The 13,408-nt window shown below is 38.4% G+C and overlaps 2 protein-coding genes across 4 annotated transcripts in view; both read right to left on the bottom strand.

Moving 5' to 3' along the window:
- Positions 1-13,408, bottom strand: part of CDH13 (cadherin 13) — a 1,446,671-nt gene that overhangs the window by 1,224,190 nt on the left and 209,073 nt on the right. The gene's annotated exons all lie outside the window — the stretch shown is intronic.
- Positions 10,491-11,859, bottom strand: LOC123841261 (large ribosomal subunit protein eL34-like). Its single transcript, XM_045870902.3, has one exon. It carries the CDS (start codon positions 11,318-11,320, stop codon positions 10,922-10,924), a length of 399 nt encoding a protein of 132 aa, XP_045726858.1. The 5' UTR covers positions 11,321-11,859; the 3' UTR covers positions 10,491-10,921.

Below are 13,408 nucleotides of genomic sequence, written 5' to 3' on the forward strand. Positions count from 1 at the left end.
TAAAGATCAGAGCAGAAATCAATGAAATAGAAACCAAAAGAACAGTAGAACAGATCAACGAAACTAGGAGCTGGTTCTTTGAAAGAATTAACAAGATTGATAAACCCCTGGCCAGACTTATCAAAAAGAAAAGAGGAATGGCCCAAATCAACAAAACCATGAATGAAAGAGGAGAGATCACAACCAACAGCAAAGAAATACAAACAATTATAAGAACATATTATGAGCAACTCTATGCCAGCAAATTCGATAACCTGGAAGAAATGGATGCATTCCTAGAGATGTATCAACTACCAAAACTGAACCAGGAAGAAATAGAAAACCTGAACAGACCTATAACCACGAAGGAAATTGAAGCAGTCATCAAAAATCTCCCAATAAACAAAAGCCCAGGGCCAGATGGCTTCCCAGGGGAATTCTACCAAACATTTCAAGAAGAATTAATACCTATTCTTCTGAAACTGTTCCAAAAAATAGAAGTGGAAGGAAAACTTCCAAACTCCTTTTATGAGGCCACAATTACCTTGATCCCAAAACCAGACAAAGACCCCATCAAAAAGGAGAATTACAAACCAATATCCTTGATGAACATGGATGTAAAAATTCTCACCAAAATACTAGCCAATAGGATCCAACAGTACATTAAAAGGATTATTCACCATGACCAAGTGGGATTTATCCCTGGGCTGCAAGCTTGGTTCAACATCCACAAATCAATCAACGTGATACAATACATTAAAAGAAAGAACAAGAATCATATGATCCTCTCAATAGATGCAGAAAAAGCTTTTGACAAAGTACAGCATCCTTTCTTGATCAAAACTCTTCAGAGTATAGGGATAGAGGGTACATACCTCAATATCATAAAAGCCATCTATGAAAAACCTACCGCGAATATCATTCTCAATGGGGAAAAACTGAGAGCTTTCCCCCTAAGGTCGAGAATGCAACAGGGATGTCCACTATCACCACTGCTATTCAACATAGTATTAGAAGTCCTAGCTACAGCAATCAGACAACAAAAAGAAATAAAAGGCATCCAAATTGGCAAAGAAAAAGTCAAACTCTCACTGTTTGCAGATTATATGATACTTTATGTGGAAAAACCAAAAGACTCCACCGCAAAGCTGCTAGAACTCATAGGAATTCAGTAAAGTGGCAGGATATACGATCAATCCACAGAAATCAGTGGCATTTCTATACACCAACAACAAGAAGAAGAAAGAGATATTAAGGAGTCCATCCCATTTACAACTGCACCCAAAACGATAAGATACCTAGGAATAAATCTAACCAAAGAGGCAAAGGATCTGTACTCAGAAAACTATAAAGTACTCATGAAAGAAATTGAGGAAGACACAAAAAATGGAAAAATGTTCCATGCTCATGGATTGGAATTACAAATATTGTGAAGATGTCAATGGTACCTAGAGCAATCTACACATACAATGCAATCCCCATCAAAATACCATCCACTTTTTTCAAAGAAAAAGTACAAATAATCCTAAAATTTGTATGGAACCAGAAAAGACCCCGCATAGCCAGAGGAATGTTGAAAAAGAAAAGCAAAGCTGGCAGCATCACAATTCCAGACTTCCAGCTCTATTACAAAGCTGACATTCTCAAGACAGTATGGTACTAGCACAAAAACAGACACATAGATCAATGGAACAGAATAAAGAGCCCAGAAATGGACCCTCAACTCTACGGTCAACTAATCTTCGACAAAGCAAGAAAGAATGTCCAATGGAAAAAAGACAGTCTCTTCAACAAATGGTGTTGGGAAAATTGGACAGCCACATGCAGAAGAATGAAACTGGACCATTTCCTTACACCACATACAAAAATAGACTCAAAATGGATGAAAGACCTCAATGTGAGACAGGAGTCCATCAAAATCCTAAAGGAGAACACAGGCAGCAACCTCTTCGACCTCAGCCACAGCAACTTCTTCCTAGACACTTCACCAAAGGCAAGGGAAGCAAGGGCAAAAATGAACTATTGGGACTTCATCAAGATTAAAAGCTTTTGCACAGCAAAAGAAACAGTCAACAAAACCAAAAGACAACCGACAGAATGGGAGAAGATATTTGCAAATGACATATCAGATAAAGGGTTAGTATCCAAAATCTATAAAGAACTTATCAAACTCAACACCCAAAGAACAAACAATACAATCAGGAAATGGGCAGAAGACATGAACAGACATTTTTCCAAAGAAGACATCCAAATGGCCAACAGATACATGAAAAAGTGCTCAACATCGCTCGGCATCAGGGAAATCCATATCAAAACCTCAATGAGATACCACCTCACACCAGTCAGAATGGCTAAAATTAACAAGTCAGGAAATGACAGATGTTGGCGGGGATGCGGAGAAAGGGGAACCCTCCTACACTGTTGGTGGGAATGTAAGCTGGTGCAACCACTCTGGAAAACAGTATGGAGGTTCCTCAAAAAGTTGAAAATAGAGCTACCATACGATCCAGCAATTGCACTACTGGGTATTTACCCCAAAGATACAAATGTAGGGATCCGAAGGGGTACGTGCACCCCGATGTTTATAGCAGCAATGTCCACAATAGCCAAACTGTGGAAAGAGCCAAGATGTCCATCGACAGATGAATGGATAAAGAAGATGTGGTATATATATACAATGGAATCTTATGCAGCCATCAAAAGGAATGAGATCTTGTCATTTGCAATGACGTGGATGGAACTGGAGGGTGTTATGCTGAGCGAAGTAAGTTAATCAGAGAAAGACATGTATCATATGATCTCACTGATATGAGGAATTCTTAATTGCAGGAAACAAACTGAGGGTTGCTGGAGTGGGGGGTGGGATGGGAGGGATGGGGTGGCTTGGTGATAGACATTAGGGAGGGTATGTGCTATGGTGAGCGCTGTGAATTGTGCAAGACCGTTGAATCACAGATCTGTACCTCTGAAACAAATAATGCAATATACTTTAAGGAAAAAAAAAAAGAAGAAGAAGATAGCAGGAGGGGAAGAATGAAGGGGGGGAATAGGAGGGGGAGACGAACCATGAGAGACAATGGACTCTGAAAAACAAACTGAGGGTTCTAGAGGGGAGGGGGGTGGGAGGATGGGTTAGCCTGGTGATGGGTATTAAAGAGGGCATGTACTGCATGGAGCACTGGGTGTTATACACAAACAATGAATCATGGAACACTACATCAAAAACTAATGATGTAATGTATGGTGATTAACATAACAATAAAAAAAATTTTTTAATTATGAAATACATAAGACAAACTGACCAAAATGTGTAGGACATGTATGCTGAAAACTACAAAACATTGCTGAGAAATAGTAAGGCCTAGGTACATGGAGAGATACACCATGCTCATGCATCAAAAGACTCAAAATACGGGCGCCTGGGTGGCTCAGATGGTTAAGCGTCTGCCTTCGGCTCAGGTCATGATCCCAGGGTCCTGGGATCGAGTCCCGCATCGGGCTCCCTGCTCCTTGGGAGCCTGCTTCTCCCTCTGCCTCTCTCTTTCTCTCTCTGTCTCTCATGAATAAATAAATAAAATCTTTAAAAAAAAAAAACTCAAAATACTGTTAGTGCACGAAATCTTCTCAAATTCACATGCAGATTCAACCCATTCCTAATAAAAATCCCAGGAGACATTTTTTAGAAATTGACTATCTGGTTCTAAAATTCATTTAGAAATGCAAAAGACTCAGAATAACCAAAATGGCTGTTAATTGGAAGAAAATTGGAGGATTTACACTACCTAACTGGTAAGACTACTTCTAGAAAACAATCAAAACGGTATGTTATCAGCGAACAGTAGACAAAAAAATCAGTGGAAGAGAATAGTGGACCCAGAAATACTCACGTATGGACAAATGATTTTTCACAAAGATTCAAAGGTGATTTAATTGAGAAAAAATAGTCTTTTTTTTTTTTTTTTAGAAAGAATAGTCTTTTCAATAAATAAATGCTGGAGTAATCATACAAATATACATATATTCATACATACATACAAATGTACATACATATACACACATGTGCATGCACATACACACACATACACATATATACCTCAACCCATACCTAGCTCCAAATACAAAAATTAAAGCAAAATGAAAAGAAAGTATCAAGCCCAAATGGGTTTACTGGTGAATTCTACCAAACATTTAAAGAAGAAATTATACAAAGTGCCTACAATCTCTTTCAGAAGATAGAACCAGAAGGGACACATCCTAACACATTCTATGAGGCCAGCATTACCCTAACACCAAAACCAGAAAAAGGAATGAATTATAGGAAAGAGACCAACATCTCTCATAAAGATAGATGCAAAAATCCTTAACAAAATATTAGCAAATCAAATTAGCAAATTTGCTAATCAAATCCAACAATGTATAAAAAGGATAATACACATGACCAAGTGGAATTTATCCCAGGTATGCAAGGCTGGTTCAACATTTGAATGTCAAATAATGTAGTCCATCACATCAAGAGACTAAAAAAGAAAAATCACATCATCATATCAATACATGCAAAAAAGCATTTAACAAAATCTAACACCCTTTCATGATAAAAACTCTCAGCAAACTAGGAAAAGAGGGGAACTTCCTCAAATTTATAGAGAAGAGTTACAAAAATCCTACAACTAACGTCATACCTAATGGTGAGAAACTCAAAGCTTTCCCACTAAGATCAGGTAAAATGTAAAGATGTCCTCTCTTGGAACTCCTTTTCAACATTATTCTGGAAGTTCTACCTAATGCAATAAGAAAAGAAAAAGAAATTAAAAGTATATGGATTAACTGCTATTCAACATAGTAGTAGAAATCCTAGCCTCAGCAATCAGACAACAAAAAGAAATAAAAAGTCATCTGAATCGGCAAAGAAGAAGTCAAACTCTCACTCTTTGCAGATGATACAATACTTTATATGGAAAACCCAAAAGATTCCACCCCAAAACTGCTAGAACTCATACAGGAATTCAGTAAAGTGGCAGGATATAAAATCAATCCACAGAAATCAGTGGCATTTCTATACACCAACAACAAACCAGAAGAAAGAGAAATTAAGGAGTCTATCCCATTTACAATTGCACCCAAAACCATAAGATACCTAGGAATAAATCTAACCAAAGAGGCAAAGGATCTGTACTCAGAAAACTATAGAATACTCATGAAAGAAATTGAGGAAGACACAAAAAATGGAAAAATGTTCCATGCTCATGGATTGGAAGAACAAATATTGTGAAAATGTCTATGCTACCTAGAGCAATCTACACATTTAATGCCATCCCTATCAAAATACCATCAACTTTTTTCAAAGAAAAAGTACAAATGATCCTAAAATATGTATGGAACCAGAAAAGACCCCGCATAGCCAGAGGAATGTTGAAAAAGAAAAGCAAAGCTGGTGGCATCCCAATTCTGGACTTCAAGCTCTATTACAAAGCTGTAATCATCAAGACAGTATGGTACTGGCACAAAAACAGACACATAGATCAATGGAACAGAATAAAGAGCCCAGAAATGGACCCTCAACTCTATGGTCAACTAATCTTCGACAAAGCAAGAAAGAATGTCCAATGGAAAAAAGACAGTCTCTTCAACAAATGGTGTTGGGAAAATTAGACAGCCACATGCGGAAGAATGAAACTGGACCATTTCCTTACACCACATACAAAAATAGACTCAAAATGGATGAAAGACCTCAATGTGAGACAGGAGTCCATCAAAACCCTATAGGAGAATACAGGCAGCAACCTCTTCGACCTCAGCCACAGCAACTTCTTCCTAGACACTTCACCAAAGGCAAGGGAAGCAAGGGCAAAAATGAACTATTGGGACTTCATCAAGATTAAAAGCTTTTGCAAAGCAAAGGAAACAGTCAACAAAACCAAAAGACAACTGACAGAATGGGAGAAGATATTTGCAAATGACATACCAGGCAAAGGGTTAGTATCCAAAATCTATAAAGAACTTATCAAACTCAACACCCAAAGAACAAACAATACAATCAGGAAATGGGCAGAAAACATGAACAGATATTTCTGCAAAGAAGACATCCAAATGGCCAACAGACACATGAAAAAGTGTTCAACATCACTTGGCATCAGGGAAATCCAAATCAAAACCTCAATGAGATACCACCTCACACCAGTCAGAATGGCTAAAATGAACAAGTCAGGAAATGACAGATGTTGGCGAAGATGAGGAGAAAGGGGAACCCTCCTACACTGTTGGTGGGAATGTAAGCTGGTGCAACCACTCTGGAAAACAGTATGGAGGTTCCTCAAAAAGTTGAATTTAGAGATACCATATGATCCAGCAATTGCACTAGTGGATATTTACCCCAAAGATACAAATGTAGGGATCCAAAGGGGTACGTGCACCCCGATGTTTATAGCAGCAATGTCCACAATAGCCAAACTGTGGAAAGAGCCAAGATGTCCATCGACAGACAAATGGATAAAGAAGATGTGGTATGTATATGTGTGTGTGTATATATATATATATATATATATATATACACACACACACACACACACACACACACTGGAATATTATTCAGCCATCAAAAAATCCGAAATCTTGCCATTTGCAATGACATGGATGGAACTAGAGGGTATTATGCTAAGCGAAATAAGTCAATCAGAGAGACAAGTATCATATGATCTCACTGTTATGAGGAATTTGAGAAACAAGACAGAGGATCACAGGGGAAGGGAGGAAAAAATGAAACAAGATGAAACCACAGAGGCAGACAAACCGTAAGAGACTCTTAGGAAACAAACTGAGGGTTGTTGGAGTGGTGGGGGGTTGGAGGGATGGGGGGGCTGGGTGATGGACATTGGGGAGGGTATGTGCTATGGTGAGTGCTGTGAATTGTGTAAGACTGATGAATCACAGAACTGTACGCCTGAAACAAATAATACATTATATGTTAAAAAAAGAAGAAGAAGAAAATAGGAAGGGAAAAATGAAGGGGGGAATATCGGAGGGGAGGACAAACCATGAGAGACTCTGGACTCTGAGAAGCAAACTGAGGGTTCTAGAGGGGAGGGGGGTGGGGGGATGGGTTAGTCGGGATGGGTATTAAGGAGGGCATGTATTGCATGGAGCACTGGGTGTTATACACAAACAATGAATCATGGAACACTACACCAAAAACTAATGATGTAATGTATGGTGACATAATAAAAAAAAAAGTATATGGATTAAGAAGGAAGAAATAAAACTATCTTTGTTCTCGGATGACATGATCACTTTTACAGAAAATCCTAAATTTAAAAAAATCCAAGCTAATTCACAAAGAATCTTGGAACTAATTAGTGATTACAGTGAGGTTGTGGGGACAAGGTTAATATACAAATGTTAATTTCTTTCCTATATACCAACAATGAATAAGTAGAATCTAAAACTAAAAACAGGATCATTTACATTAACACCCCAAAAATGAAATATGTAGGTATAAATTGACCAAAACATGCATAAGGTCTATATGAGGAAATGACAAAACTATGATGAAAGAAATAAAATATGAACTAAATAAATGGAAAGATATCCCATGTTCATGGATAGGAAGCATCAAGATGTCAGTTCTTCCCAATTTGATCCACAGATTCAATGCAATCCCAATCAAAATCCTAGAAATTGAGATGTCCAGATATTGACAAACTGATTCTAAAATTTATGGAGAGGCAGAAGACTCAGAATACTCAACACAATATTGAGGAAGAAGAACAAAGTTGCAGGACTGACACTATCAGACTTCAAGACTTACTATAAAGCTAGAGTCATCAAGACAGTATGGTATTGGAGAAAGGAGCAAAGGAGCAGAAGCAGTACAATGGAGCAAAAATAGTCTCTTCAACAAATCATGCTGGAACACCTGGGCATCCACATGTGGAAGAATAATCTAGACACAGACCTTATACCCTTCACAAACATTAACCTAAAATTGATCACAGACCTAAATGTAAATCAGAAAAAATAGACTCCTAGAAGATAACATAGGAGAAAATCTAGAGGACCTTAGGTAGAGTGTTGACTTTTTATATATGACACCAAGTGCTCAATCCATGAAATAAATAATCAGTAAGCTGGACTTCACTAAAATTAAAAACTTCTGCTCTGTAAGACAATATCAAGAGAATGAGAAGACAAAATATAGACTGGGGGAAAATATTTGAAAAACACACATCTAGTAAATGACTCCTCCAAGATAAACAAAGAGCCCTTAAAACTCCATGGTAAAAAACAAATAACCCAATTAAAAAATGGGCCAAGGACCTTAACAGACATCACTCCAAAGAAAATATATAGATGCCAATAAGCATATGAAAAGATACTCCACATTATATGTCATCAGGAAAATGTAAATTAAAACAACAATCAGGGGCGCCTGGGTGGCTCAGATGGTTAAGCGTCTGCCTTCGGCTCAGGTCATGATCTCAGGGTCCTGGGATCGAGCCCCGCATTGGGCTTCCTGCTCCTTGGGAGCCTGCTTCTCCCTCTGCCTCTCTCTCTCTGTCTCTGTCTCTCATGAATAAACAAATAAAATCTTTAAAAAAATAAAAAATAAAAAAAATAAAACAACAATCAGATATCACTATATACCTGTTAGAATGGCCCAAGTCCAGAGCACTGACAACATCAAATGATGGCAAGAATATGGAGCAACAGGAATTCTCATTCATTGCTGGTGAGAATGCAAGATGGTACAGCCACTTCTGAATTCAGTTTGGTGGTTTCTCACAAAACTAAACACACTCTTACCATGCAATCCAGCAATTGTTGCTCCTTGATATTTACCCAGAGGAGTTGAAAACTTATGTCCAAACAAAAACCTGCACATGGATGTTTGTAGCAGCTTTCTTCATAATTCCCCAAATTTGGAAGCAAGCAAAATGTCCTTCAGTAGGTGAATGGATAAACTGGTACACCCAGACAAGGGAATATTATTCATCACTAAAAAGAAATGCATTATTGAGCCATAAAAAGACATAGAGGAACCTTAAATACATATTACTAAGTGAAAGAAGCCAATCTATATGAGGCTACATACTTATGATTCCATCTATATTACATTCTGGAAAATACAAAACCATGGAGACAGTAACAAGATCAGTGGTTGCCAGAGATCAGGGGAGAGGGAGGGATGATTAGGGCAGTAAAAGTACTCTGTATGATATCATAATGTTAAATACATGTCATTATACATTTCCAGACCCATAGATGTACAACACCACGAGTGAACTGTAATGTAAACTATAGACTTTGGGTGATTATGATAGGTCAATATAGGCTCATCAATTATAACCAGTCCAAGCTGGTGGGGGATATTGATGATGGGAGATGCTGTGCATGTTTGGGGGCAGGGAGTATATCTCTGTACTTTCCCTTCTATTTTGCTGTGAATCTAAAACTCTGAAATAACTATTGATTAAAAAGAAGAAGATGAAGAAAGAAATTTTAGTATTAGTACAATCTCACCTTCCATAGTCATAAAGGCCCAAGAATGAAGCTAGGTCTGATCTGAAGACAGGCCCAGAGAGTAGATCTAGGAATAGGGAGTTGGGGAATACAGACTAAGAGCTTGAATTTTGGGGGGTAGACAGACCTAGGTTAAAACCCTAACCCTGCCATTTACCGGCCATGTGACCTTGAGCAAGGGCCTAGCCTTCTTTGAGTTCTCAGATTTCTCCTTTATAAAGAGTGATAGAAAGCAGCAGATGCAAGGAAGTGGTAGTATAAAGAATAGTAGCCTTCCAGGGTGGCTGGGGGGGCGGGTAGGGATCAAATAAGATGATGCAGAAAAAGAGTGAAGAATCACATCCTGTATACAGTAAACACAAAACGGCTTTCTAAAAAGAAAAAAATACATCAAAGCTCTGAGCAAGAAGGGGATGCTGAGCATAGATGCTTGGTCACTGGGGGTGAAAGTGAACCCCTAAGGCAGAGTGTCCTGCAGGGTAACCCTTGAGTACAAGGCTCTCTGCCAAGCCCTGAGAGTATTAATAGGCTTGGTTTTATTTTCAGGATGAAATCATAACAGGAAAGAGTGTAAAGACCTTTTATTTTTTTAAATAATCTAGCTAAATGTGTCACTTGTCCTAAGTGAGTTGCTAATGGAACTAATCTACTGGCCACAGCATGTATTTAGCAGAACAGTCACAAATGTTTAGAAACAAGACTATCTCTCTGTCAATGAGGATGCCCTGTCCTCAAAAAGTGGAGCTTCTTAGGGATAAAAGGTGAGGCTACAGGGACAGTAAGTAATCTGGTCACACCAAGGGAGAGACAAACAGAAAGCCAGACAGATCTGTTGCAGAAAGCAGCAGATGCAAGCCTGAGCTGACCTTTGAAGGTTATGCTCATTGCAAATTCCTTTTCCTTAAGGGTTGTCAGGCTATCAAAGTAAAATTTTCAAAAAGTTAAAAACACGATTCTCATATAAACAATGAGCATATGCCAAAGTTTTATTTAATTACCAGTGAGAGAACCAGCAGGATGACAAAGCTGGATACAGAAATCAATACATACAGGAGGGGGATTGCTGCATGAAGTTTGCTAAATCAGATTCTAAACTAGCTAGTGTCCTACAAGGCAATAAAAGCATAACCACTGGGTTATCTTTCTATTGCACATAAATCATTTGCATCTCTACCAGACAAAAACAATTTGTTCCTTGTCTGTTATTAGTAAATAGTAAACAAAATTACATTCCCCTAGAGCAGGGGATCAGCAAACTAAGGCGTATGGGCCATTCCGGTCTGCCTCATGTTTCTGTAAATAAAGTTTTATTGGAATATAGTGACACACATTTGTTTTCCTACTATCTGTGGCAAAGTTGATTAATTGTGAGAGAGAAAATACGGCTTGAAGAGCCTAAAATATTTGTTATCTGGTTTTTGTGTTTTTTTTAAGCCTTCTGATTTTTTTTATTATTCAAAAAGCCTTCATTTTTTAATTTATCTTTCTGACTCTGTGCTTGGGCCTTTAACACTTTCACAACGATTTTCTGCTCCTCAATAAGGAAAGCATGCTTGATCCTGTCACGAACACACTTAGCACATATGGAACCACCATAGGCCCTGCTGACGTGTTTTTTCGTTTTGGACAACCTCATAAGGACTTTAGGTCTCACAGCACAAACTCCTCGAAGTCGGCCTGGGCACACGCCACGTGCAGATTTTGGTGCTTTCCCAACCTTCTGGGTATAAAGGTAAACGATTCTATTACCAGGGGTTCGGAACAGCCTAGTTTTGTTAGAGGCTGTATTATAGGACAGCCTACGACTGTAGGTCAAACGCTGGACCATTCTGAATGCTTATGGACGCCGTCCCCAGAAGAGGACTGTTACCTGGCTTTTTATAGGATATGTTTGCTGACCCCTGCCCTAAATAGTCAACACTTAGGTGGGCTTGTTACTCAGTATTCTAGTATGACACTGAAAAGATATGCAAGTATGAAATCATCACAATGTACACTTCAAGTATCTTACAATTCTTTTTGTCAATTATATCTCAATAAAGCTGAAAAAAAAGTAAAATAAAATTCTGCACTAGGGAAAAAACAGAATGGGCATGCTGGGATCTTTTGGCTTTATTTACAAATTTCAGCTAGACAGATATACAGACCAATCGATAGATAAATGGATGGTAGATAAATAGATAGATAGACGAATAGTTGTTTTTTGTTTTTTGTTTTTTTTTAAACAAGGCTAACTGCCCTTCAGGGTAAATGCAACTTCCACTCCAATAACTACGGCTGAGGAAGTCTACCACTTTCCTAGGGAAAGGATTATATGGATGGTCAACCATTATTTTTTTTAAAGATTTTATTTATTTATTTGAGAGAGAGAGTGAGTGAGAGAGAGAGAGAGAACACAAGCTGGGGGAGAGGCAGAGGGAGAAGCAGACTCCTTGCTGAGCAAGGAGCCCGACATGGGGCTCCATCCCAGGACCCTGTGATCATGACCTGAGCAGAAGGCAGACGCTTAACCGACTGAGCCACCCAGGCACCCCTGGCCACCATTATTAATACAGAATTAACAGAAGGGGAAGATACTCAGCAGGAAGAGTAAAATGTCCTGAAGACTCTCCTTGGCCCACAGCTCAACCTTTTGGTTCACTTTTTCCTTTGATGAGACCCTGCCCACACAGCACTAAGAACTGGATTTGACCTCATCTATGTCTGGAATGGCAGCTATTCCCTGAAAGACTTGGAGGCCCTGTTTGAGAGTGTCTTAAATGCAGGCAGAGAGGGGAGTCGGGAGAACTATAAGGATGTCCATTGCAGAATTCTTTAATGGCAACAAAGTAGAAATTACCTAAATTTTCAATGATAGGGCATGCTTAAATAAAAATGGCTTAAATTAAGTCACACAATAAATACTCTGAAATCATTAGAAACGGAGATAAATCTGTGTATTAAGGAAGACATCCATTATATATGTGGAAAGAACAAATCTGGTCCCAAAGAGCATGTACAATATGATTTATTGTTTTAAAAGATATAAATGCATGAAAAAATCTGGAAGGACAAACATCAACTTGCTAATAGTTATTACCACTGGGTAGTGAACTTTTATTTTCTTCTTTGTAATCATCTGGTTTTCTTTATCCTAATTGTTCTATGGGGGGGGGTGTGAAATGACCTGTATCATAAATAAACATTAAAGAGTATTTTAAAAGACCTTCTTCATAGGGAGCTGTGTATTATCAGCTGTTAAGAGAGGGCAACTTGTTTTTATTTCCAATATATGCATCTATGTCAATTTAAGACTTTTTATTAAAAGGATGTAGTATAGGGCACCTGGGTGGCTCAGTTGGTTAAGTGACTGCCTTCGGCTCAGGTCATGATCCTGGAGTCCCTGGATCGAGTCCCACATCGGGCTCCCTGCTCGGCAGGGAGTCTGCTTCTCCCTCTGACCCTCCCCTCTCATGTACTCTCTCTCATTCTCTCTCTCTCAAATAAATAAATAAAATCTTAAAAAAAAAAAGGATGTAGTATAAATACTTATCCCCAAATAATCTAATGCATCCATGTCATTATAAACCCTTATATGAAAAGTAACTTTCCCAAAGAGGACAGGTTATCACAGAGGAGCCAAAAAGAGAAAGAACAAGAGTGGATGTGTATGCTATGGCAAACTAGCTATCTTTTTCAGAACAATGTTAATCCAATTAAGATTCTAATCGTTCGATACAAATATAACTAATATAAACCAGCATTTCACATGACAGTATGTAAAACTAACCCATATGACCCTCTACCTAAAGAATATGCCATATAAAATGGTAACTTTTTAGGACCAACAAATATTAAGAATGCAATAACATTCTCCCTCCCTTTCTTATTTTCCAAGTGACATCCTTGGCTGGCTTCTGGCATTCTGTACATTGCA

This window comes from Mirounga angustirostris, unplaced genomic scaffold, assembly GCF_029215605.1.
Source record: "Mirounga angustirostris isolate CCGP_5_RB_7025 unplaced genomic scaffold, mMirAng1.0.hap1 SCAF_16, whole genome shotgun sequence".
NCBI lineage: Eukaryota > Metazoa > Chordata > Mammalia > Carnivora > Phocidae > Mirounga > Mirounga angustirostris.